Genomic DNA, 25,805 nt, shown 5'->3' with positions numbered 1-25,805 from the left:
AATGGGGTTTCAGTGCAGGCTAAAGTAAAGCAGAGAGAATAAACTGTTAAAGCCTTAAATCACTCTATACCATGTAACTTGGGATCCAATAGGGACTAGCCAGACAACAATATGGAAGAAATAAACTACAGAACTAAAGAACTATAGAACTATAGAACTATAGAACTAGTTGTGGACTGGTTTTGGAAGCAAACTCTAAATGGTGGTACTGTCAAATGTTCAGCCTTTCTGCAGTGCCAGGTGACAGGTTTATATTTAAGCTATCTATCCACCTGCAAGACAACCAAGAACAGCAGCCTAAAAACCAGCCTAGAATCAATCCTACTTCTAGCATTACTTGCAAAGACAGCTATTTTGTGAAACTCTGTACCCACAGGTATCTGCAGTCCAGAAATCTCCACAGGGCCTAAGGCAATGTTTCTGGACAATGTTTGCAAAGCACTCAAGCACACTGTTCCCTATGTCTTGGGTAACATGAGCCTTTCAATTCGATGGAGTTACTCCTCTTACAGATGGAGACATTTATAATTTGTTATTGTTATTGTTAAAACAACTGAGGTTTTGAAGGCAGGAAAAAGCCTTATGGAATGAGGTTTTCTGAAACATGACCAAGCCAAAGCCACCAAAAATAAGTCTGGCCTGTCTGCAAAACAAAACTCTTAGTCTGTCTCAGCCCTTTCCCTGTGTCGCAGCTATGCTTCCGGCAACGTGAACTCACCTTGTCACTTAATCACAAGAGGGAAAACAACCTAGACACCCCCAGGTCAGTAGTTGGACCCCAAGTAATTTGCCAAATAGTCTGGAAAACATTAGGAGAATAAGGTTTTATTCTCATTGTATTCCTATTACAAACAAATATACACAGAAGGTGGGGTTAAGAAAAAGAATCTAAGCAGTACAGACTGCACAAACATGCAGTGACTTCAGCCACAGGACTCCAGGTTTGTGCCAGCAGAAGTGGGGGACGGCATGAGACCAGCTGACACTCTCCAGACATTTTCAGGGAGCCAGAATGGGAGAGACGATGCTGAGATGGCCGTGAAACACTTAGTGAAGATTCAGACTATTATAGTTTCCTTCAAATAGTTAGCAGCAACCTTTCTTCTTAAACTCCTCTTTCTTCAGTAACTATTGGTTAGAACTAAATAAACAACTAAACTGTCTAGTACAAAAATAATTATGTCAGCAGACTTCAGAGTGGCACCTGAAAGGCACTCCAAAGGCAAAACACTGTCCCCTCTTCCCCTTACATCAAAACCACACAAGACAGCAATTATAGGCAAGCCATGACAAAGAGAAAAGGAAGAGATCTTTGTGTCTTCTCTGAAGGATCCCACACAGGATATTTACTGGCCAGATGATGACTATGGAGACAGAATTCCAGATGTGTGGGTCTCAGCTAGGAAAACCTTCCTCTCGCCTACACACCCACACATATCCACTTCATGCAACTCTTAAGCAAGCTTTGGAATGAAAAAATAAGAATTATGGATGAAATATTTGACATGAACATACACTCTTGGCTTACACAAGCCTCTTGATGGATTCTCAAGAGTAAATATGTACCATGCAATTTTCCTTGAATAGAAGGAAATGCCAGACACTTACACAGTGATCAAGCTACCACTCAACCTCTCTGCCCTCCACTAAAGAGAGCTCTATATTTGAGTTTTGTACAAGAGATTTGGTTGTCAGGTTTTGAGCTGTGTGTTAGTAACCATTAAGAACTCCACGTTTATCTTGCAGATCTTGGCTGATATGATGCCTTTATTTCTCATTCCAAGCATCAGGAACAACTGAAGGAGTCATAAATGAGGACTCCTTGATGGCTGTTTCATACTGGCTTACCAGGATTGACTGTGACTCTCTCGTACCCTGCGTGGATAGCAAATCATCATTTCAGGCTTCCTCCATTTTTCTTGAAGTTAGAAACTCTGTTTGAACCTAAGAAATTAACCAGAAGATAAGTGGGACTAAGGAATTATGATGCCTATACTAATAAGAGAAAAATAAATATCGTCATGCCTCTCAGAACTGATAATAAGTGTTCAAAGTATTAAGAGACCACATGAGGCATACAGTTGGGAAGAGACATGACATGACTGCAGCAGTTTTTACTCTGTAATGAGCTTAAATATCCTGTGAACCTAGTGGCCTTTCAGTTGGAAACACTCTGTTTATTCTTTTTGGCCTGAGAAGCCAGCATTCACAGCAATTCACAGCAAGTCATACGACTGAGCTGATATTTGCACTTCATCATCATAAGTCAGGAAGGATGACTCCACTTCCCGATTGCCAAATTTACCATAAATCCCAAAAAGTAACTGTGAAAAACAGAAGTTCCAGGAGCTCAGGTCTTCCCGAAAATTTATCACAATGGAAAAACAAAGTAGTTTACCCTTTTCCACACCCACACTCCAAAGGAAAATAATATTCTACCTACTGATCACAGAGCTCTGCCAGTTGGTCAAACCATTCTATTGTTCTACTCTGGATTGCTTTCCTTGCTGGGTTTTAGTCTTGGAGAAAATTCATCACTGAAAAAAAAACCATGAAAAACGTTCTCTTTCACTTAGGTTCAAAGAACATATATGCTTAGGCCAATAGGAAGTTTAGATCCATGATTATAGTTTAATACAGCATCTTCTCAGATGGCAAGCTCAGAAAAGACTAGTCTGTCCCACCTGGTCCCTTCATGAGTCCCCTTACATAATTTTCCTTTAATTACTACTGCAAATTATGGAGCAATTTGGTATGGAGCATGCATACACAGGCACTAGAGTATCTGAGTATCACACAGACTTGATAGGATGCATGGCATTCCTAAATACTTTTAATATAATGTAGAAGAAAGAAAAAAAAAATCACTTCCTCTGGTAGAAAATAATCAATTTAAAACATATGCTTTGCTTTTTCAGTTTGAATACTCCAATGCATGAAGATCAGCATCTTTGGGAATTCCTGTTTCTGGCCACTGTGGGACAGAAGGTGAAACATGCATGTTTTGTGCTTGCATGTTTAACCCACAATAAGATTTCTACAAATGTATGCATCTTATAATAGCCACATATCCACCCAGATTCTGTCCCTTGTTACAAGGCTGAAGCTTGGCTGAAGCCATCCCTCAATCCAACTAAATAAACAGCTAATTATAGCCATATAATGATGAGTGACAGTTCTGTAAAGGAGGACTTTTGAAAAAAAAAATAAAATTATTGGATAAATAAATGCTCAATTTCACTGAGAAAGCATTCAGTTTTATTGTAAGCTGTTGACTCAGTATTTTAATACTGAACAGAAATGGTATGTGGAGATAACAATCATAACCAAAGAAATTGACATAAAAATGATTTTTTAAAATCTTTAATACTGAAACTACAAAACAAAATTTGCAGCTTGTTTTGGAAAAGCCCCATTATTTCTTACTAATTGTTTACCTTCATGACAGTTACCTCACTGTCTCAGGAAAAGCAGGAGTACACTATCATAAAGTGTTTTGAAATTTACTGGCACAGAAACAAAGCTTGTCAAGATGGTCCCATCAGTCACCTAGATTTTAACCCCTGCCTGTTTGTTTCCTTCCAAAAGAATGCAGTTAGGCAACAACACACGGACTTCCTGTTTTAAAATTACTATTTGCACGGTCTCATGGAAATGTAATGATGGGTCTGTGCTTCTGGTAATTGTGGTTTACCCTGTCACAGTAGTTTTGCAAGGGATGAAGGCAGTGGGGGGTAAATGGGGAGGATGTGGTCACCCCATTAAAAAACACAGCAGAGGGAAGCTGTCCACCTGACTGAGGATGCTTCTCAGAATAAGAGACAAGCTGCTGAGATTCACCATTGAGCCAGTTTATTTCTCTCATGGAACTGGTAGATATTCAGTGCCATCCTCACCCTCTCCCCAGCCAATATTTCCTCCCAGGTACAGTGAGATCTTGCTGATCAAGAACGGAAATAAAAAGAAAGTCCAGATTTTGAATGCAAGTGTAATGCCTCACTGCAAACAGAAAGGTGTGACTGCATCCTTGATAATTAACATGGCTAGATTCCCTTATCTCTAGATAATCATCAGGGCCAAGCATGAAATTCAAAAAGGTGATTCAGCCACTCTCAGCCACATTTTGGAACTGCCTATCTCTTTCCACCATCTGAGGAGAGGGGTACAACAATTTTCATCTGAAGTCATGCCTCTCATTTTGCAGGGCAGAAACTGATCTACCACACTGATGTCACAGCCAGGCCCTGTTCTTGTCCCAGTTATTGCTCTTGAGTGAGAATGCCAGTGACACATGAGATACTTTGGCATAGATGCCTTCCAGAACAGTACCGTCTAAAAAAACCCTACCTCAATAATGCTGAAGTTTTCTGCCCTGAATATTTGAATAATCCTGAGAGAGCTCAGGACCCAACTTTCAATGAGTTCTCTTATTCTGTTAGTAAGGCATTTATTAGTGTAGCTCTTTCCTGCCTCCAGAACAAAGTGGGTGGGGTGGGGGGGAAGCATATAAGAGATGCTAAAATCTATTAACATTTGACATTAACTGCATCAAAATGATGTTATTTTGTCAAGGAATAACCTCTCAGCCTGGCAGCATCAGAGCCTTTTTTGGCTCACAAAATTCAGATTTCACAATGGTAAAATGGCACATCTGATTTTAGCTGCAGATAAAAGCACAATACAATTCTTCAACAATTCAGCTGCTGCTGATTATTAGTATAAGCTTTTATTATTAGTATAAGCTTTCAGACTTCTAAAGAAAATGAACCTATTATCCTGTCTCTGCAGATTTGTACTATCTCCTCCATCTAAAAAGAAGGCATTTCTAAATATTTTTTATTTTTTTAAAAAATATTTTCTATGGTTGCTGAGAGACAAACAACATACAGTGCAGTCTTATAATGCTACAGTTGTGCTATAATTACTGCCATATATTTTCATTGTTGTTAAGTGTTGCAATGAAGGCTCTCTAGTATTTAGGGCAGAAAGTAAAAAATCACCCTGTTTCATTGGTGAGGATTTTTGTATAGATAGACATTATCTATCTGTCTCATTCCCTGAGCTGATAGGGTTGCCATCTCTAGAAAGATGGCCTAAAGTGTTGTAAATATGCAGATGTTTCTGCTGAAATCCTTGCCAAGCATTTTGGCAGCTATGAAATAAATGCTCAGTGTGTTGTTTTTGATGGAAACATATATGACAGACAGATAAGGATCTGAACTTCATTCTCTGACACTGCTTCAGCTCAAATGTTTTTATATAAGTTCTCAGAATAAGAGATAAGCACTCTGAAGAACAGAGCATAACAGAACATCACAAGCAATATGTGAAACAATGGTCATTTTTCTAATAATCACAGTTCAGAGGTTTCCATGCATTCATGTCTTCACTGCAAGAGCAGGACACATTATTAAGCGAAGACAGCTGACAGATTCCTAAAACTTGCCAGCTTGGCCAAAATCTCCAGAAGCTTTAAATAGCATTTATATTGTCAGCACCTACCAATAAAGTAAAATAAAACATTTAGTCTTCATATTCGCTTTCCAAGAGCTCATTTTCACGTTTTCATAAAATCCACCAGCTACAGCACAAGTGATCATTTTTGGAGCACTTTTCAATACCAGCAGGATGTCATCATGGAGGTAAATTGCAAAATGAAAATGTAACTAATTAACTTTGACAGTGCATTTATTTGATGAAGTATCATCTTGCACAGCATAGAGTCAGTTACAAGCACCTGCTGCCAGACTGAAGAAATCACTGTTAATCTGCTTAACTGTGAGGCTCCTTTAGCTTCCAGACTCCTCCTGATGCAGACTCATGGGATCCCAGTAGTGGTATCCCCATGACTAAAGCACACAGGCAGCAAAACCTTGCTTCCCTCCACGGTAAAACAGCAAATGTGTGTATTGATTAAGAAGAACTCTTCCTGTTTAGAACATGGAAATGTAAACAGGATGGATTAATAGCGATTTGCAAAAGATTAAAAATGGGGATCACATTTAAATCGCTGTTCGATTAATTAATATTTACAAAGCATGTTCAGTAACTAGCAAATCTTGGACTATTTACCTTTGATAAAGAGGTACCAAGGGGAGAGCCCTCTGCTGGGGCCCCTTCTGAAGGCCTGGCTCCCTGAGGCTGAGGGCCAATGTGGGCTGTCCATCACTAATGAATGCATTTACATTTAGCACTGCACCTAGAAGAATTAGTATTGTCACTTATCCTGAGATGTGAAATAAATAAATTACTCTCAGCAGATGCTGCCTGGCAACAAGGGATATGCCAAACCAGAATCAGGTGGGAGACTAATATCCTCCCAAGTCAAATAAGAAACCTAAAATGCTGCTGCTGCACACAGTGCAGCCAGTGGGCAAACACCATGACCCAGTAGCTGAAGCTGTGTGCACATAGGATGGCCTTGGGCTGAAGTAAACCAGGTATTCAGTATGCAGCTGCACTTACCCACCCACCCTGAATTTAGCTGCTTCTATCCTTTTGCTGTGTATCTAAGGTTGTAGTGCTCCTATCTGCATTAAGCCCCACCTGAGTATTGTATACACTTTCCCAAATCTGTTTGCTTTGGAAAGAAGACAAGCCTGCCCTGGGAAATGGTGGGCAATCAAACCAATGGACTCTCTTTGTACAGCACAAAACATTAACAGACTTCACTTGGAACAAGTTTCCAGTAACTCATGAATTTTAGGGGCCCCTTTTGTGACTGTGAAGAAGAACTTCTATTTTCAGAAATGAGAAAGAATCCCCTCACCTAGGTGGAGCACCTCTGTGTCCCTGGACTCCACTGCCTTTAAACAAAAGGTTTTGCTTGCTTTACTGCACAAGTGCCCAAAAATGCAGTGCTTTCTGACATTTTGCTGGCAACCTCTAGATGGAAGAAAAATTTGGAACAGCTTCAGCACTTGAAGGACAGCTCCAGGTCAAATGTCCTCACGGCAGTTCTAACAGCCCATGGTGTTTCCTGCATGAATGAACAATTTCAGGGACTAGAAAGACCACACTTCTCATGTTCACCCATATCCTGGGAAGATTATCATCTCTGCTCCAGACAGCCACAGGAGGTCAAGCCTCCAGTCATAGGAGGGATACAACCAAAATTGGAAAATTACTACCAAGAACAGCTATCACAGAATTTCCCATATGCTGCATTAGCAAACTGAAGAATGCGTTTCTTCTTCAACAAAGGAAACTTGCTGTAGACATGAGACAAACTTCATAATGAAAAGTGAAGCTAATTTTAAGATATTTTGTTCCTGGTCATGCAGTAAAAACCTGGACAAAACAATCAAGGTAACAGCTGATCAGAGCAGAACAAAACCTTAATGTTAACAAAACCATCCCTTGGGGGGAAACTAGCAAACATCTTCATTTACATTTATTTCATTTAGCAACCAAACAGAAAACACAGTTTAACACAGTTTATCTGTATTATTGCTTATATACCAGAAGCACATGAAGAAATTTAATTCATACATGCATAAAAATAAAACCAAAATATTCCGGGTTTGTTTCACTTATGCTTCGTTCCAGAGATGCCCAGATGTGTATGAGGGATAATGAAATTTCTAGAAGAAATATCAAGCTTTGTTCAGTGAATTTTGATAGAAGTGTCAGACCTATTGAAAAATATACAAAAATTTACTTAAGTTTCACATGGAGCATTAATAAAGATTTTAATGAAATCTGGCACCTCTGAATGACCTAGCCAGTTCTTCATCCATATCTGGAAAAAGAGAGAATCAGATGGAGGAGTTTGGTATATGTTAGTAAATATTTCTGCACTCAAAATAAACCCAAGAATTTCCAGTCATTCAGTAGAGAACTGGTTATCAGCTTCAGGTGGTTTGCTCTTGAAAAGCAAATGTTAAAACACCTTTTTTTTTATGCTAAAGTACTGCTTGATAGAGTAGCAAAAGAGAGATTAATTTCAGAAGGATGCTCTGATTAGTGTGGTAAGGGGGACTATAAATAGCAAAAAACTGGGAAATAAATCTCAACTCCATCTCCTCAGGGCAGCTGTATACCTGTATCTCCAGCTACCTCATTGATAGCATGTTCTGTACATAGAGAACTCAGGGTCAACCATTCAAAAAATAAATAAAATAATAAAAGTTAATGTCATGCTCTGTTATCAAGCAGCAAGTCTGTTTGAGGAACACGTATACACACATAAATACCAAAGTTTCATAATTATGGATTTCCCTCTCAATAGCTAATCTAGCCTACACAGATCAGTATCATCAGCATCATCACATTTTGGGAATCTGATCATTACGAGCAAGTAACCAGCCCCAAATTTAATGTTACACATAACTACTTCTCCTCAACCTCGAAGTTCAGCACAAAGCTTCCAGAGGGACTCCTGTCACACTCTCAGACATAGTAAGGAACTGCCATTCCACAGTGCTGAACTCCCTTGCCCAGTTTAGTCCATAATTTCATGCCGAGGAGAAAGACTCAAAACGCAGCTAAACTGTGCAAAAAAAGCACCAGAAGGAGCACGAGCTCTGCTAATCCTTCCAAAGAAGCCACCAGCAGTGGAACATGAACACTCAGTGACAGAGAATTTCCACAGCACTGCATTGCTTTCCTCTAGTGGTGCCAATTCTCACACAGAGAGACGACTGTAGCATGGTAGCTATGAAGTGAATAGCTGAAATGTCGCATGCATTATGCCATAAAATAAGATTAAAAGAGTTATTTTTCTATACTGAAACTTGTAAGGATAAAGACTGAGGTACCCCCAAGTGGGAACAAGCAGCAATTGCTGGCTTGCTGGTGACAGCCTTAATTTGTCACAGAGACTTGCAGGCAGGGCAGTGATGTGTTTGCTCTCACACAACTAAAGCAATTATTTTTGCTAGGACGAATCACTTTACATTCTGGAGCTATATAAATAATTAAGATTCAACTAAATTTGCCAAAATATATAAGCACAACACTCTACAAAATTAAAGACTCTGTACCATGTAAGAAGTTTCAGCTCAGTGCACGTATTGAAACCTCATCATTTTATCCAAAGGATTTCTGAACCCTGAGGAGCTCAGCTCAGAGCTGGAAGATCAAATGGCAGGAACCTGGGGCTAGAAAATTATCTCATGGTACTTGTAACATCTTCCACTATCAAAGCTCTGAGTTAAAAGAAATTGTTTAGGCAGTTGACATGCTGTGAATCAAAGAATGCTTAAACTTTACAGGGAGATTCATCTTTAGGCAAATAGCATTGATTCTAACTTCGTATTCCCAGGGCTTCATGTCAGTCAAACAATGCTCATGGATTTGTCTATATGCCTTTTATCTGCACTAAAGCTCATAGGGATCCATTACACTTTTATGAAAACCAAATTTGAATTTTTCCATGGTTTTCTCATAAGCTAGTAAGCAGGCAGAAAACATCTGATAAAAATGGAGAAAAAAAGACACTTTTTTTTCAGTTTATTGAACAATAAAATTTTTCAGGCTGAGTTGTTATAGGTCATGTTTAGCTGATTAGGTGTTTCATAGGCACGGGAGGCAGTCTGATACTCTGCTGTTTGCCAGTTCATCCATTTGTCCTTGCCTGACATTCTTTAAGCCATCCGACCACCTTCAACTATTTTTTGCTAGAGGAGAAAAAGCCTCAGAAAATCTTCTGAGTTCTTCAGGGATTAGCAGTTAAGCATTTGGGAATTGCAAGAGCACAGAATAAACTAAATTTTATTTTCTGGGCATTCAAAAACCAGAGATAGCTTCCTGCTTGAAAGAAAAACAGATTTTAGTGGGAAAATACAAACTTGAACAAACCTGGAAAAATAGCAGAAGATGAGAGTGACATTCTTTCACTGGTGAAAGTCCTGATCCAGCCTGTTACTGTCTACAGTAAGGAAGAGCAGACCCAGTGGATATCAGGTGAATGGGAAGTAAACATGATAGATATTTAGTTTTGAGGATTGCACTTTCTAATCCATCCAGAAAGAGAGATGTCCATACGATTCAGGCACTAGACCATGGTGCCTGTGACATCTGCTACCTGTATGGATCAACACCTGTCCTTGCTGACTGCATTCATTGCTGGCTGTTACAGCAATGGCTTCAGTGCCAGGCAGGTCTCTCACTGAGAGATTGAGGGCAGATACCATCCTCACAGAATCTGTATTTCAAAATAGGTAACTTTTATATAGTACCTCTTCCTCTCCTTTAGCAAACAAGGAAAAAACCTTCACACCACCAACAAAAATACCATAGTAAAATATGAGTACACAGCATCCTTCAGCAAACTTACATCTACTCTTCTCAGCAGGGCTAATCTTAAACAGCAAGGTACCAAGGCATTGCCCACCATCAATCCTGACCCACTGCAGATGCTTTCACATACTCTTGGACTGATGCCCTAAAATTACTGTGCTCCCATTAGATGCTGCTGCTCCCCTGTCCTACACCAGGCTTCAGGACTTTAACCTCACCACTTATTCAAGTTCAGCTCCCAGACCCAGGGAGGCAATGCCATTACATCCAGCAAAGGAAAGATCTTTTGGGGAAAATCAATTATTTATCCTGGTGTCATGACATAAATTCACAGCAGAAGCAACAAAGCACTGCATCACTGGTTTTACCACTGAGCTCAACCCATGCAGGCAGAAGATCAGGTTATTGTTGTCATTGCCACTGCTCCAAGAGTGAGGCTAGTTTTGATTTCCCCATTCTCCCTCACCGCCACTTCTAGCAGACCTTCATTCCCTTGCACCCAGAGCACAGTGATGCTCTCTGTGCAGCTCTCTGGTGTCCATGAGATGTCTCTGATGTTGGGATGCATCTGGCCAGCTTGACCCAGCGGCCAAGCTTCAAGAGAGGAGCATTCCCAGCTTCTTTCCTTAACAGGTTTAAACCTGTTAACCTTAAAAGTTTTCCCAAACACACCAAGCCCACCCTGTCACATGTGGTTTCTCTACTACTCTCTGCTCTTCCCTCCAGTCCATAGCATGGCCTCTGGATGGAGGATGGAGAAGGCATTTTTGCTAGAAAGGAAAGGAAAGGAAAACATGGCAATTAGCTGCTGAATACATTGGTGGGTCTGGAGCTTGTCTACACCAAATTCTTTGCGGTTCATGACCAACTGAGACAACATACTTGCTACTTTTAGTAAGAAATCCATTTTTTCCTAAAATTTTTACTTTCAGTAGTAAATGAGAAAATAAATTCTGTTTTATTCCATTGAATTTGACACATTTTTTTTGCAATTTAAGGTAATAACATATTAATCTGAATTACCATAGGCATGAAAGACTGTGGTACAGTGGTCTCTTTTTAGGCTTATCTTAGCACAATGGGGTTCAGCTAACAAAGAGTTTCATCTCACCCACATGCAAGAAACACTTCTTTGACTTTATCCAGATAAATATATACCCGGTTTAGATAGTGAGTTGGAGTCTAAAGGGCTTGACAAACTCATTGCACTGCACCCCAAAAAAACCAACAAACAATGGAAATGTTTGATAACTCAAAATATTTAGTTTTCCTTGTCCTAGGAAGAATGTGAATCCTATGAATGAAATATCCAGAATGGAAGGTAGAGGGATTTTGAGAGAATCCTGCCTAAGATATTCCATGTCTACATGAAAATGACATCTAGTGCTGTGCCTAATTTCTTCTGTCTCTTCATAATACTGCTTTGAAACTAGAGAAAAAATTGACAGCAAACTGGTGGGAGAAGGGAAAATGCCAATAGCTATGTCATTCATTATCCTTCATGAAATAAAATACTTCTACACTTCATTAACAGGTTTACAGGTACTCTCATAGCAGACTTGAAAGGAAGTGCAAGAAAGTACTTGAACATCATACAAATCTCAAACTCATCTTTGTATCATAGATTCAAAGAATCACAGAATAAGTTGGGTTGGAAGAGACCTTTAAAGGTCACCTATTCCAGCCCACCCGCAATGAGCAGGGACATCTCCAACAAGATTAGGTTGCTCAGAGACCCATCTGGCCTGACCATGACTAGTGGGAAAGGGTGGCATCTACCACCTCTCTGGGCAATCTGCTTTATCACCCTTATTGTAAAAAAAATTATTCTTTATACCTAATCTAAATTGACCCTCTTGTAGTTTAAAACTATTATCCCTTGTACTATCGCATTTGATAAATACAAAATCTATCACTGGAGGACTTCTACTGAAATTTATACTCAGGAAATACTGGCTTTAGGCATGCATATACTATAGCACTACATGGACTAATAAATAATGGATATGCATTTGCATATTATTGCATTCTCACAGATACATTGATTACTCATTAGTTTACTACAGGCTCTGCATAGGCTATTTTATGGTTTTCTGTGGTAACACAAAAGCCATCTTTGGCAAGATACATATTCAGTATGGACTGAGGCACTTCTAAATAAAACTGGAGAAGGTGAAATATTGCAAGCTTATAAGGGAATATTTCTGAAATGTTTAAACATAGTCTCAACAATTAATCTTACAACTGAGCTTAAACAAAAGAACATTGAATGCAAGAGTTCAGAATGCAAAATCACCACCTCCTCCCACAAGTTTTAGTTAAATGGCATTCAACTGCATCAATAATCTCTAAACAGCTCAAGTCCAGTATAGATTACTGTTTTAATAAAACATAAAAGCCATAAAGGTTGACTATTGCAACAGTATGTTGTTGGCAGCATTGCATGTTATTAAATTTCATAAAGAGTACAGCAAGTGATATTACATGCAGACGTTTTAGTGAGAATCAAACAGGCTGCAAAAACGTACATCTTAATGCTTGAAGCAAAGATGCCAAATATAAATTTAAAATGGGTACTGAATTCCAGGCAAATCCACATAAATGCATTTTTATTTATTAACTAGAAATAAGTTTTATAAAATATTTTAAATTATTAATTGCTTTTTTTTTTTTTTTCAAAATGTTTGGATACCCAAGTTATAACCATTAAATAAACTGTAATTTAGAAATTAGGCAAGGTAAAAACCTACACAAAAGACACAAAGAACCCTGTGTTTAAGGATTTAATTTCATCTGTGCTGAGAAAATGCAACTTGTACACATTTGCTTCGACAAGGAGAAAGTTTCTCTCCCTCTAATAACAAAACAATGCTACAGCCTCAGGCCTGATGTGAGCACAATGCAACTCCATCTATAGCATGCAAGGTTTATGAGAGACAGAAACCTTTAACTTGGGCAGCACCTGGTCCAGTTAGTCTGCAATGAATTTACATGAATACCACTCCAACACCAAAGAAGGAGCTGCTTGGATTAATCAGCTACGAAATGGCACAGCATTGTTGCCTCAGTGAGCAGGGCTGCAGCTGGGCATCCCTGAGCATCCCCACTGGCAGCCTGAGCCCAGCTGCTCCCACCAGCTCTCCTGTGTCAGAGCTGCTGCAGAGTCACGTGCCCCAGGCTGCATCAGAAGAAGACACAGTTTTGGACTCAGAACACACACCCAATGAACAAAGAACACTCTTAAGGCCAGTGCCACAAGATGCATACAGCTGGGATTACCCCAGGCCAGGAGCCTGTGCAAGCCATGGAACAGACGCCACTGTAAAGATGGGGATACAGAGCCAAGACTCACAGGTGCCCTGTGAGAGAAGGAAGGTTCTGAACCAGTCCCCCACTGCAGGTCACCAGAGACAGCACTTTGAGTCTCATCTGAAAAATAAGTCAGGCACTTCTGAGCAACCCAGGTCTCCTTGTGACACTGAAACCCAACATAATTTTTGTATTGGTCTACCAAGCATTAAGAGGAAGCTTCTTCTGCTGCATCAACTAGGAAACAATTTTGCCTGAAGCTGCTGCCAGGGCACTTGTGCCAGCCAAAAAAGAAAGACATGGGTTTCCTGCAGGGGCATCATCCTTATCATCTAACTTGACAAGCCAGCTGCTCCCACAGCAGACTGGTCTCAGGGAATTGGCATAGGTTAGTTGTAAAGACAATTTTTATTCTTCACACAGAGAAGCAACTAAATCAGAACTGTATTAATCAGACACTTGTCTGACTGACAACCCAACTCCTTTGGCTGTTTCCTGATCTTTCAATTCAACCCTACCAATTCATAAAATAAAATAATACATAAATATTCAGATTTTTCCTGCAGCATTTCTGTAGTCTTTCCAGTCATGAACTGCAACAGCCTAGAAGCCATGGCCAGACACATAATCCAAGAACCTTGTTCCCTTTGATCCTAAGGCTGATGCACAAGGAGTGAAACAAGGAGACTTCCACTAACCCTTTGAGGTAAAGACCTTCTGCACAATTCAGTGTCTGTAGTGATTCAGGCTTTGCAGACCCCTGGTAAGAGAAAGTGTCAGCCTCTAGCTCTCCTTCATTCTTGCAGGACAAGAGGCTGAGCATACATTTCACTAGAAACAGGCTTTCTGCAGAACTAAGGTCCAGAGAAAGAAGGGGATCTTCAAGTGGGTCCTGAAGATTCCTTACAGCTGCATGTCTAGTCAGCCCACATAAAAATTAGTGCATATAAGAATTTCTTTATTTTTATTCGTCAGCACTAAATGGGAGGTTTTTTTCCATGTTGTGCACAAGACCCACATTCTGAGCTTTCCTTCAGTAACACCCAGTCAAAGTTTGACAAGATTTTAAAATAACTATCTTATTGTTTTAACTACTGTGGTGTAAAGAGCTGCAAATATGCATCAGACTCAGTTCCAACTTAAAAGTTAAATTTGCAAGAGGCTGTTGCTGGGGGAGGAATAGCTCAAGACAGAAGCAGAATATGACTGCAGAGATGTCCTTCCACATTATCTGATAACAGATAGGAAAAGACAGTCATCATTTGCTCTCTCCAAGCCCAAGGCCATTCAGAGGCCACAATCACTGGCAATTCTTGAGGCTGGGAAATCCAGCTCATTTGTCCTCTGATGGGATGACTAGCTGACAAATTTTGTTATCTGCTGGTTTGTGGTTCTTATACAATAAGTGATTTTAAATCACCAGATCATAAGAAAAAAAAAATCCTTTATAGAAGACAAGATATGAAAGAGACCCAGTAGCTCCAAAAAACAGGGGTAACAGCTAAACAACCAACTATAGATGGAAAGGCCAAGCACAGTGCTTTAAAAAACAAACCTAAGACCTGTAGCCTCAGCAAGGAAAAAATAGGCACCATTCTGAAGCAAGGCAATACCACAGCGGGGTCCTTTCAAGATTCCCATCATGTATTTGTGGTAAGAGGCCTCCTTTAAGCTCAGGACAGGACAGGGACTCTAACACATTAAAGCTCATGTGCTGATCTGGATTTCTGAGTGTATGAGTAAAAGTAAAGTGCAGTATCCTGATTCAGTCTGCTACTGGGGACACCTTCAGACTTTGCCCCCGTTGCTTAAGCAGCGATTACAAACACACTTCATTGCCAGCCACGAGGGAGTTTTGTGATACCTTCCATCATTTATACACTTTAACACGTTGCAGCACTGTACTCTGCTCATATGGACTTCTCCAGTGAAATGGCTCCATTTGAGATACAACCAGCCCAGATGATTTTTCTGTAAAAAACAGTGAGATTATGGCTAATTACTTCCTGCTGTCCTCTCTGTCTTTTTTATTCCATTAAACAAACAGACAGTGTTTGGTATATGAGTAAGAAATGTAGTGTAACAGAAAATATGTTAGAAAGGAAATGATTACTAATCACTGCTTTTGCCCAATACAGCAAAAATGACCTATTTCCTCAGCTCATCAGCTGAGCAAACTACTGACTTCAAGATGTAAGAAACCATCCTTGTTCTTTGGTTGCAAACACAATTTTGTTTCTGCAATGAATCCTAGGAGCAAATATGACCTGGGCTGAGAGAGAAGCACACAAAAACTACAGCCAGCCCAGAAAAAGAAGACATGAATGGGAAGCAGAAGAGAGAAACCTAAAACATTGTCTGAGGGTTTATTAAGTAGGTTTAATGATTTTAAAATATAGAACTCAACAAAGCATCAGTTACGTTAACACCTGTCCAGGACATTCTAGTACATATGAGGAGGTAAAATGTAAAACTACTCTTAAAATAAAACTGTACTGCTTTGAGCAGCAGGAAGGTAAAACGTTAACCACAGCCCTCAAGTGACCAATCAGATGGAAATTAATTAAAGATGTAAGGGGCAGGATTCATTATCTGGTGGAATGAAGAAGTATCAACTACCGTATGAACACATAAAAAAACTCCAATTGGATACACTTCTCTTATACTACATTAAACTGCATGGGTTTCTCAGTATTTCCAGGACTGAACATGACCTGGGGACAAATAATCACTATGTATTTTTTATAGTTTGCACTGTGAGACACACAATGTTCAAACATTTTGATTCATGAAGTTTTAATTTTAAGGTGGCTTGTTTTTGCCAGGAACTAGAGGAGGCAGTTCTCAAACATCAACTCATCTGGAATTTTCAAATGGCAAGTTAAATTTATATATTTACAAGTGGCTTTGGGGATTCCCTTTTACTTTTCTCTGATTCAAAACCAGCACTAAAGGTTTCTTTCCCTTAAATAAAGAATCTCTCTAAACTGAAACAAAAGAGGAACACTTTGCAAAGAAAGCATTTTAAAATATGTTGTTTAAAAAAATATTCTTCCATAATTTATCTACAAGTTGTTCTCAGATCCAAGGCAGGGAAGAATGAGCTCAATGCCAATAAAGTCTAGCCCTGACAGAAAGAAATTAGTTACTAGCAATACAGTTATCTAAAACCATACCATACGCATTCTCAGGAAGAAAGAATGTAATATTGAATTAATGCTTCAATACATACCCAGCCTCGAGTTCAAAAGGCACAAGGCTTGTTTCAAAGAAATGGACCTGCAACTTACACCTAAGTGTACACAAAGGCTATGTCTGAATTGGCAGGGAATTTGGCTCAGTGCAAGCAAACAAGTAAAACAAGGCAGCTGGCATAAGGCCCCTGCATGTCTAAGAGTTTCTACTTCAAGTCCAGCTTTAGTCAGGTTGGCTGGAGATTGAATGTTCCCTCTCACTGGACATCGAAGATGTCCGATGGATGAACCACTGGTCCATCTGGAGATGATTAAGTCTCCCTCAGGATGATGAAAATTTGGTGCTGCTAATCCAAAGACACTCTTAGGCAATCACAAACAAATTCTGCTTCCCTCTTCTCAGTTAATCATCCTCTCCTGTTTTTCTCTGCTTCACTCCTGTGGCATTGTAAGTGATCTACAGGATGAAGGCAGTTTTGCTCTCTTGTAGGCATTTGAGTTTGCTCCTCTGTGCTCACAACGATGGCTGCTCCAGCTCAAGGGTTGCTAGCGGAGACAAATTCCAGCTGTAAGAGGAAAGAAACTTCCAGCACAACTGGGGCTGACTTTTCCAAAACATCTCAGGAGTCAGGGGCTCCTTCACGCCAGCCCAGCCCCACAGCCTGTCATCTGCCTACCAGGGATTTTCAGAGCTCCCCCCCATTGACTCTCCAAATATGTGGAATGATGCTTGGTCACAGGAATATTTAATACTGTTGTCTTTGGGAGAGGGAGGCTTTGCAGCACTCCTCTGCTGGGCACTGCTCCTCTGAGGATCAGTGACTCCTCATAGGGCTCCCACCTTCACAAAACATTTACCAGCTCTCCTTAAAGGGGGCAAGTTGAAGGTAACACCATGAACCTAAATGCCCCAGCGAAAGTCAATTACAACAAAACCTTGAAACCATCCTGCAATTTTCAAAATGCTGAGAAATTTCAGCAAGTTGTTCACAAGGGGTTTGCCTTCTCGTCTTTCTCCCACCCTCAGGCTGGCAAAACCTCGTGGTTTGCCACGGCCCCGTCTGAGAAGGCAGCCGGAGCCCCAGCCAGCGAGGGCCCTCCTGCAAGCTGCCTTGGGCCGCAAGCTCATCCCCTTGCCCAGAGCTCGGGCAGAGATCTTGAAACATCATCATCATGTTACGTTGCCAAACGCTCAGGATTTATTTATTTCAGGTTTTTGACCAGAAGAGCTGTGGGTCAGACACCCTGGTTGACGCCTCGTTCAGGACCTCCACCTCTCCTGCAGCTGCCCGAGGCCCGAAGCCCGAAGCCCATGGCCAGGGAGCGCCTTCCTCGCCCGGGCCGCACGGGAGGGCGCCGGCCGCGCCGATGGGGGAAGCCCAGGGCGCCCATCGGGGTGAAGGGGCGCGGGCAGGTGCCGAGCCCGCCCCGGCCCCTCACGGCCCCGGGCGGGGGGCGCAGCGGCCGCTCCGGCGCCGGGAGGAGCCGCTCGGTGCCGCTCTTTCCCCCGCCGCCGCCGCCGCCGCCGCCGCCGCCGCCGCCGCCCGTCTGCGAGCGTGTGTCAAACCCACGTGCTGCGCCGGCCCGCGCGGCGCCCCACGGCCGGGCCCGCACCGCCGCTGGCCCCGCACGGGCAGCTCCGCCGGCGGCCGCCAGCACCGCGGCCTGCGCCGTCCCCGCGGCGGCGGCGGCGGAGGGGAGGAGGAGAAGGAGGAGGAGGAGGGCGGTGTTTTCCTGCGCGGCGCCGCGGCCGTCGCCCCGCCGCCGGCGAGCGTCAGGCGGGGGGGGGCCCGGCCCGGCCCTTCCCCTGGCCCCCGCGCCCCGAGGATGGCAGCGCTGCCCGCACGAGTGGCTGGCGGCGGTGTCCCTCCTCTTTTTTTTTCCGGCAGCGGCGGCGGCGGCGGCAGCGGCGGCGGATCATTGTTGTGTGGGAGGAGGGCGGCGGGGATGGACTTGATCTCTCGGGTCTCCTGCTAAGGCGACAGCACAGCGCGCCCCGCCGCCCAGCCAGCGCCGCGCCGGGCAGGGAGGGACCGGCCCGGCCCCCCGCCCGCTCCCCGGCTCTTTATTTTTAGGGGGCTCTGCTGCTCCTCTCCCTCTCCCTTATCTCCCCCCACCCCCTCCCCGCCCGCACACACGCACAGGGACACGCACGCACCCTCCTCCGGTGCCCTTTCATCCTTCCCCCCCGCCGTCCTCCCGCGCCGTCTTCTGCCGCGGCAGATGCGCCGCGGGTCACCGCGCAGCTGGGACTATGGTGAAATTTCCAGCGCTCACTAACTACTGGCCCCTGATCCGGTTCCTGGTCCCTCTCGGCATCACCAACATCGCCATCGACTTCGGGGAGCAGGTAAGGCAGCGCCTCTCCGGGGAGCGACCCTCTCCCTCCCGCCCGCCCTCCCGCAGCGCCGGGCTGGCGCGTCTTCGCCGGGAAGGGAAGGGACGGAGAACAGAGCCGAGCCGAGCCGAGCCGTGCCCCGCCGTCCTGCCCCGGCTCATCGCGCCGGGCGGGGTCTGCGGCCCCTGCGCCGCCGGGGCACGGGCGGCCGGTGCCGGTGTGCCTGCCCCGGCGGCTGCCCGGGAGCACGGGCTGCGCCGCGCCCCCGGGAGATGCGCGGGGAAGGACGGCGGGGTTTGCGTTGTTTTGGGGAATTTCCCCCCCTGGCATTTCAGGATTATATAATGTGAAATTACATAATGCACTGTCCGGGGGCTGGCGGTGGTTTGTCCCCGCGCTGACACGGCCGCTCAGGTGCAGCAGCCCCTAGCGCAGTGCAGCGCGGCTCCCGGCGGCTGGAGCGGCGCGGGGCGGGCGGCACGGCTGCTGCCGCCTCTGCCCAGGGCAGCCCCGGCCCCTCCGCCCCAGCCGCTGCCGCTGCCGCTGCTGCTGCCGCAGCGCTCGGCCCCGCCGCCGGGAGCCCCGCCGGGCATCCCCGGGGAGCCGCTCCGCACCCCGCGGGGACGGGGACGCTTCCCGGCGGGGCTCCGGCAGGTGAGCCTGCGGCTGCACGCCTGCCCCCGCCGGTGTTCGGTGCGCCTCAGCACTGCTGCGGTTCTGTAGCGGAGTTGGTGACCTAAGGCTGTCCCCTGGCATGGGCACCGAGCGGATAACGCGATGTATCCGAGCCCATCAGCCTGTCTCCCTGACATGCAGCCATCCCACTTCGTCCTCCCAATCCCCGCTTGCTGCCTTTGCACCGAGAACAGGTTCAGTGCTCGACGTGCCCACTCCTCTGCCCGAGCTGGTGCTCGTTTGCCTCTGCACTGGGGCGTGGGGGAATCTCTGCTCTCACGTTTCGGTATTTTGACAATCCAGGCCCCGTCTTGTGTTAGGCTGCACTACATAGGACCTGTCATTGCATTTTTAGTAGGAAGGTATACACTACTACTTATTCGCAAGTGTTAAGCTGGGCAGCCACACTAGATATTGTACCCCAAATAGCTTTATCCTTGTCCTAAGTCACAAAGTTTGGCTAAGAAGAATAGACATTTGCTCCTGCGCTTCTTGAGCAAAGATACCAGATAATTAGGGGGTACTTTTTTGTGAAGAAGAAAGTGAAAGGAAAAATACTACAGTGGGAAAAAATAGCTGACATTAATCATATGTTTGTCATGGCTGTGTCAATTGCGTTTTGATTCCTAGTCCTTTGAATAAACCACGATACTAAAAAATACAATTCCATCTTTGACTAACAACTATGTGCTTTCCTACTAAGTCAGTCTTCTTTAAAACGAACTGGGGATGGAGGGGAGAGGGAAAGGAAATCTAAATATAGAAATGACAAAGGAAAAGGAGATTTAAGTGCTAATAACTATGCCATGTTAATTACATACAGTAGAAGTTAAATTGAAAGCAGTGCACTCAGCAAACTGAGTATGACAGGTGCATTCATACAGTTTGCTTCATACAAGGTCAGCTCAATTCAAGGTAAATGTCAGCCTATTAAAAAAACATCTCTATGGCTTCAGTGTTCTTTGAACCAGGATTTTAAAAATTTGCAAGTAGTTTTATAAGTGAGGGTCGTCCTGTCTGGCTGGGTACCAATGACAGGAGGGATGTTAGTCTGTGAATGATACATGTAAACACTTAACTTTGACAGTGTTAGGGACAAAAATATCTTAGAAAATGTGTTTTGTTTGATAGCCAAGTCATAGGATTGGCCTTTTAGGAGAGTTGGGTCTCAGATGGCTGCCTGGGGAGATATTTAATTGAAAAGAGAGAAATCCAGCCTGCTGGAACTCTAGCTTCTCTTAGGAGCAGAAACTGGAAAGATAGTTTTTGTACCAGCCTTACCTACATGGAAATCAGGAAACTGAAGCAGTAACAAAGCTACTCCAGGTCTGAAGGGTCTCTCTTACAGACAAAAGGACAGTGATTTTATTTGTCTCTATGTAATACATGAAGTTACTTTTTGCACTTGTACGATATTACTGTTGGACTTTGGAGGCTGAAAGTACATTGACTTGCTGAGCCAGTGACCTTTCTGCTTTACATTTTCAAGAAATGTAATAATTTTAATGTGAGGGATGAATGGAAGCAGCATAGAAGAATGGGTGTGCCAACACATAACTCTGCAAAGGCTGCGTTACCCCCTCATGTGAATGTATCGTGCAGATAACGCAGATTTCTAAGAATGATAAGGGAAGTAAAATTTGCATGAAGGAATATTTCTTGCTCTGGACAATACTGTAAAAGAGACAGGAGAACTGCAGGTCAGAAGTAAGAGAAGACTGTAAAAAAATTAAAGAGAGAATGGACCTTGCCTTCCATGGAAGAAGAGATGTGTAAGAAATGCTGTAAGTCATAAACCCTTTTGATTATGGTATTCATACATTGCTCCCTCAAGTGAGGAGAGTATTTGGAGAGCCTTCTTAGCAAAACCTTATACTGTTAGATATCTCAGATTGAAAAGTGAGAAACAGAATGACATCTTTTTTTTTTTTTTTCCTATTACCTTGAGAGGCTTTTCTGTGTGTTAAGTTGTTGTAGTCAATAGCAAACATCACTAGAAAATTACCAGATCCTTGGTATGCAGCTGCCTCTAGGTTTCTTGCTACATTAAGGGAAATTTACAGTAAGGCTGAAGATTGTTTGCAGAACATAGGTTAAGGCTGTCACCATTGCCCTTGGGATGACAAGTCTGTTTAGTTTCCAGGAAGTAAAAAATGCTGGCGCAGTGCTTAAGAACTAATAAGCTCAGCTCCTGAAGTCACTTCCAGAACCGCTACAGCCAGTGAAGAGCCTCCTGTTGATCCTGGACTCTAATCCAACAATGCCTTAGGACAAGGCTGTATTACAGAGTTACTCCAATCTAGTGAGCTGACCTCATTTCTTCACCTCATAAAGTCTCTCAGACAAATACCTGATTCTTCTTCCTCTACTGAAAAATGTAGTCCTGATGCATGACCAGGTAAATTACGAGAATATTAGAGAGATCAACCATTTCTAGCTTACTTTCTTGATTTCCTTCTGCAACCCGTTTCCAGTTTATTTACAGTGCTACATGGCTTTTATGAAATTAAATACTACATACCTTCCTTCCTAAGAGTACAGCATTCAGGAAAATAGTCTCAAATACTTTGGCTAAATGTTCTTTCTCCACTCAAATCTGTCTATGTGTGTCAGTACTGTGTGTGTTCATGTGCACACATTTTTTTCCTCCAGGTATAAGCATGCACACACAAATGTACATAACAGAGCATTTTCATCCCAAGAGCTTGGCACTGCCAGAAGAGAGGTGGTCTCTTTTATTCTGCTGTTGAGTGGAGCTTTCAAATCTCAACATCTTACCCTGAGATTCACAATAATTACTGTTGTACATAGAGCTCAGTTGTTGGAGAGCTATGTTTGCATTAAAAATTCTTGCTCCCTTGAAAAACGTTGGATGTACTTGCTTAGAAATAAATAAATAAATAAATAAATAAATAAATAAATAAATAAATAAATAAATAAATGCCTCCCATGTGATGGAGGGCAACACATCCTCAAACAACTCAACCAGCAAATAACATCATTGCTACCCTGTCAGCTCAGAACTCCATCACCACCCACACTAGTTTTCCTTTTAACACAGTTCCAGAGCTGCTCACATATATTCTGGTGGCCTGACTTGTAAGTGTGCACTTGCATCAGCATTTTTACAAAGGGGGAAAGCTGAGGCATGCATGAATTCCCTAACTTTGTCGGAAGCATGGACTCAACCCTAGGCAGTGCTAAATACCGTTTGCAAGGGTGGCTGGTGACACTCTCTGATGCTCATGGGGTGGCAAAGGCCAGGCAGAGAGCAGTGTTTGGATCTCAAGGCCTGTTTGCAGTGATCCCTTAATTATCAATGGGAACCCTAGGAGGGTTTTTTTGTTTGGAGTTTGTTTAACTCTGTAACTATCATGTAGCCAGCCCCCGGATCATTAGATTGTCCTGTCAGTAGCTGTTGGCTGGGCAGTTGGGCCTGCCAGCATAACTTAGGTATGCAGACAAGGTGCCCAGTGGCTTGGCCCCCTTGGAAACTAAAACTGAGCAGGCACAGCCCTGCTGCCGCTTTCTCCGAAGGTCACTAAGGTGCTCTGGTCCCTGGATACATAACCATACATTGCACATATTGTAGTGTTTGATATCCAACAGATGAGCCATAAAGAAAATGCTAAGTGTTTTGGAGTCCAAAATATTTTGCAATAATTCCTGTTTTCTTTCTTGTATTTGATCGGTGTTTTTTGGTCTGTTTTTTTTTAACTTAAAAAAAGAAAGTTGCCAGAAAAGGAGAACAAGTCATGAATAATGTATCAAAAAGAATTAGTGAGCTTATTGTCTGCCCATGCCATTTGAAAACTTGGTAGGGGGTTAAACATTTTGATTAATGCCTTCTGAAGCTTGGTTTTGGGGTAAGCATTATTGTCTGGACATTCAAAACAAGTAATGGGAGAGTTCACATTCCCAGCTGTTCACCAGGGATTTCTGCCAAGTTGTGTAACCTTTCCATGGCACAGTTTCCCTGCCTTTGAAGTGTGCCTAGACACCTACCTGTATGTAGATGTAATGAAAATTCATGTGTCAGAAGCACTCTGAGATGAGAGGTGATGTATGAGTGCAAAGTACTCCTGTTATTGATGTTGTAAGAGGTCAGGGACTCATTTAAATTGTGTAGGACTTCAGTACCATATAAACATGAAAGCTAACAACGTCCTGTAATTGGTGTACAACATGACTGTATGTTATTACCACAACTGCATCACTAATGATGGAAATGTCCTATTTATTTTAAATGAATGTGAACTACACAGCATTTTAAATTAAATTTAGATTAACTCATGTTGAAGAAGGAAACATATACAGAGTATACTATTAACAGAATTTGTTGTTGTTGTTGTTATTATTTTCCATGGCATTGTTTTGAAGTCATTTCTCTTGCAGAATTCCCAAGCCAAATAGCCGGGGAAATAGCTAGCAATGACCATTGAAATACATCTAACTTTCCTGTTTAGAGTGAGCAAATCCTAGTGAGACCCTCTGTGAAGGATTAAAAACCCAACCACACACACCTGAAGTAGTAACTTTCAGGGTATATACCTCGTTGCCGTCTCCAGAGATTTTTTTGTAAGCAGAGCAGCTTTACTTTGCCATGCGTGCCAGCCTGAGCCCTGCAGCCCTGGCTCCTAAATGGTCATCTGCCAAGCCCTGGGGGTTTTCACACCAGTGCTAGGTGGGCTCTAGGCCACGTGGGCAGCTCTTGCAACTGCCCAAGAGATTAATTAGGCTTATAAGTCTGTGTTACTGCAGCGGTTGTTACACACCAGGCATTGCATTCACCACTCACACAGAGCATTTTTTGCTGGCATTTCACAGCAAGCAGTGCATCATGCTGAGATCTGGGAAGAAGTCAAAGATCTCATAAAACATTTGCAGATAAAAGCCAAATCTCAACAAAGCGCTAATGTTCTTAAAGGTGACAAAGACTTACTCCTGGCAGCTAAACCAATATCTATTTGCATTTTATAGCATGCAGGGTACAAAATAAACAGGTTAGGAAGAGCACTGGGGCTATCACCACTGGAGATTTCACATGGTACTAGAAATTTTGAGAATGAACCTGCACTATTAATGAGGTGCCCATTCCCTGCAGTGCTCCATGTTTCCATAGTGTACAATACATAATCTTGAGCTAGGACCTGTCTTGTCAGTACCTTCCCTTTTTTTTATCCTGCTCTCTCCTTGTTCCCTGCCTCCCACCTCCCATGGCTGTGTTGGTTATGCTCCAAGGACTTCTCTGGATTTTCTTATGCTTCCCTGTTAAGAACGGGCAGGTTTTGTACTTGGTGATAGCCATTAAGCACATCTGAAAGGAATTTGCTATCTGTAGAACTATAGATATATATAGATATATATATATATATAGCCCCAGGGCAGGTTGGAGGGAGGCGGGGAAAACAACTTCCATGCAGCACCAACCAGCCACTTTTACATGATGTAATTTAATTAATCTCAAAACTGTAAGTTCAGATGATATTTTCCCACCAGGCTGCTGGAAAATAAAACGTTGAGGTCTGTGGGGTTGAAATGATTCTTCCTGCCAGAAGACTAACTCATGCAGTGGGAGACAAGGAACATTTACAACTTTGCCAAGAAGTTCCAGTTCCCAGTCTCCAGGCTGGAGGGCCCTCACTGGAGATACTCCAGTCATAATATCATTTGGTATCCACTGAAAAAGGTGCATGGGGTAAGCAAATACTTCTCATGCTTATTTCAGAAATAGGGAAATTGTCTTCTCCTCCCTGTGCCAGTGAAAATCTAGAAGACTAAGCATCATGAATTGAAACCAGGAGTTCAAAATACCCCAAGTCTAATTTTAAAATATAGGTTCAAAACTGGAATTTTGAAAGGGGCTTGAACCACTGTATTCTGCATCATGTTGAGAAATCCCTGAATTGATACTTCTGTTTGTAAAGTGAACTGACCATTTGCTTTGTTTCAGGCCTTTTCTTGTTTATTTCTTTTTGTTGCCTTTTTCCAAAACCAAGAAAGCTGATTTCTCGTCACATTTGCTTTGGTCTGAAGTGATTTCTTTT

The 25,805-nt window shown here is 42.8% G+C and overlaps 1 protein-coding gene across 1 annotated transcript in view; it reads left to right on the top strand.

Annotated features, from left to right (window-relative positions):
• The first annotated feature begins 18,496 nt into the window (after positions 1 to 18,496).
• Positions 18,497 to 25,805, top strand: part of ANKH (ANKH inorganic pyrophosphate transport regulator) — a 96,333-nt gene continuing 89,024 nt past the window's right edge. Inside the window, exon 1 of the mRNA XM_056483256.1 lies at positions 18,497 to 19,095. Within this exon, the coding sequence (XP_056339231.1) occupies positions 19,000 to 19,095 (96 nt within the window). The 5' untranslated portion in view covers positions 18,497 to 18,999. The remainder of the gene's footprint in view (positions 19,096 to 25,805) is intronic.

This window comes from Oenanthe melanoleuca, chromosome 2, assembly GCF_029582105.1.
Source record: "Oenanthe melanoleuca isolate GR-GAL-2019-014 chromosome 2, OMel1.0, whole genome shotgun sequence".
In the NCBI taxonomy this organism is placed as follows: domain Eukaryota; kingdom Metazoa; phylum Chordata; class Aves; order Passeriformes; family Muscicapidae; genus Oenanthe; species Oenanthe melanoleuca.
Note: the sequence above shows the minus strand (reverse complement) of the source record. Positions and strands in the feature narration are given on the sequence as shown.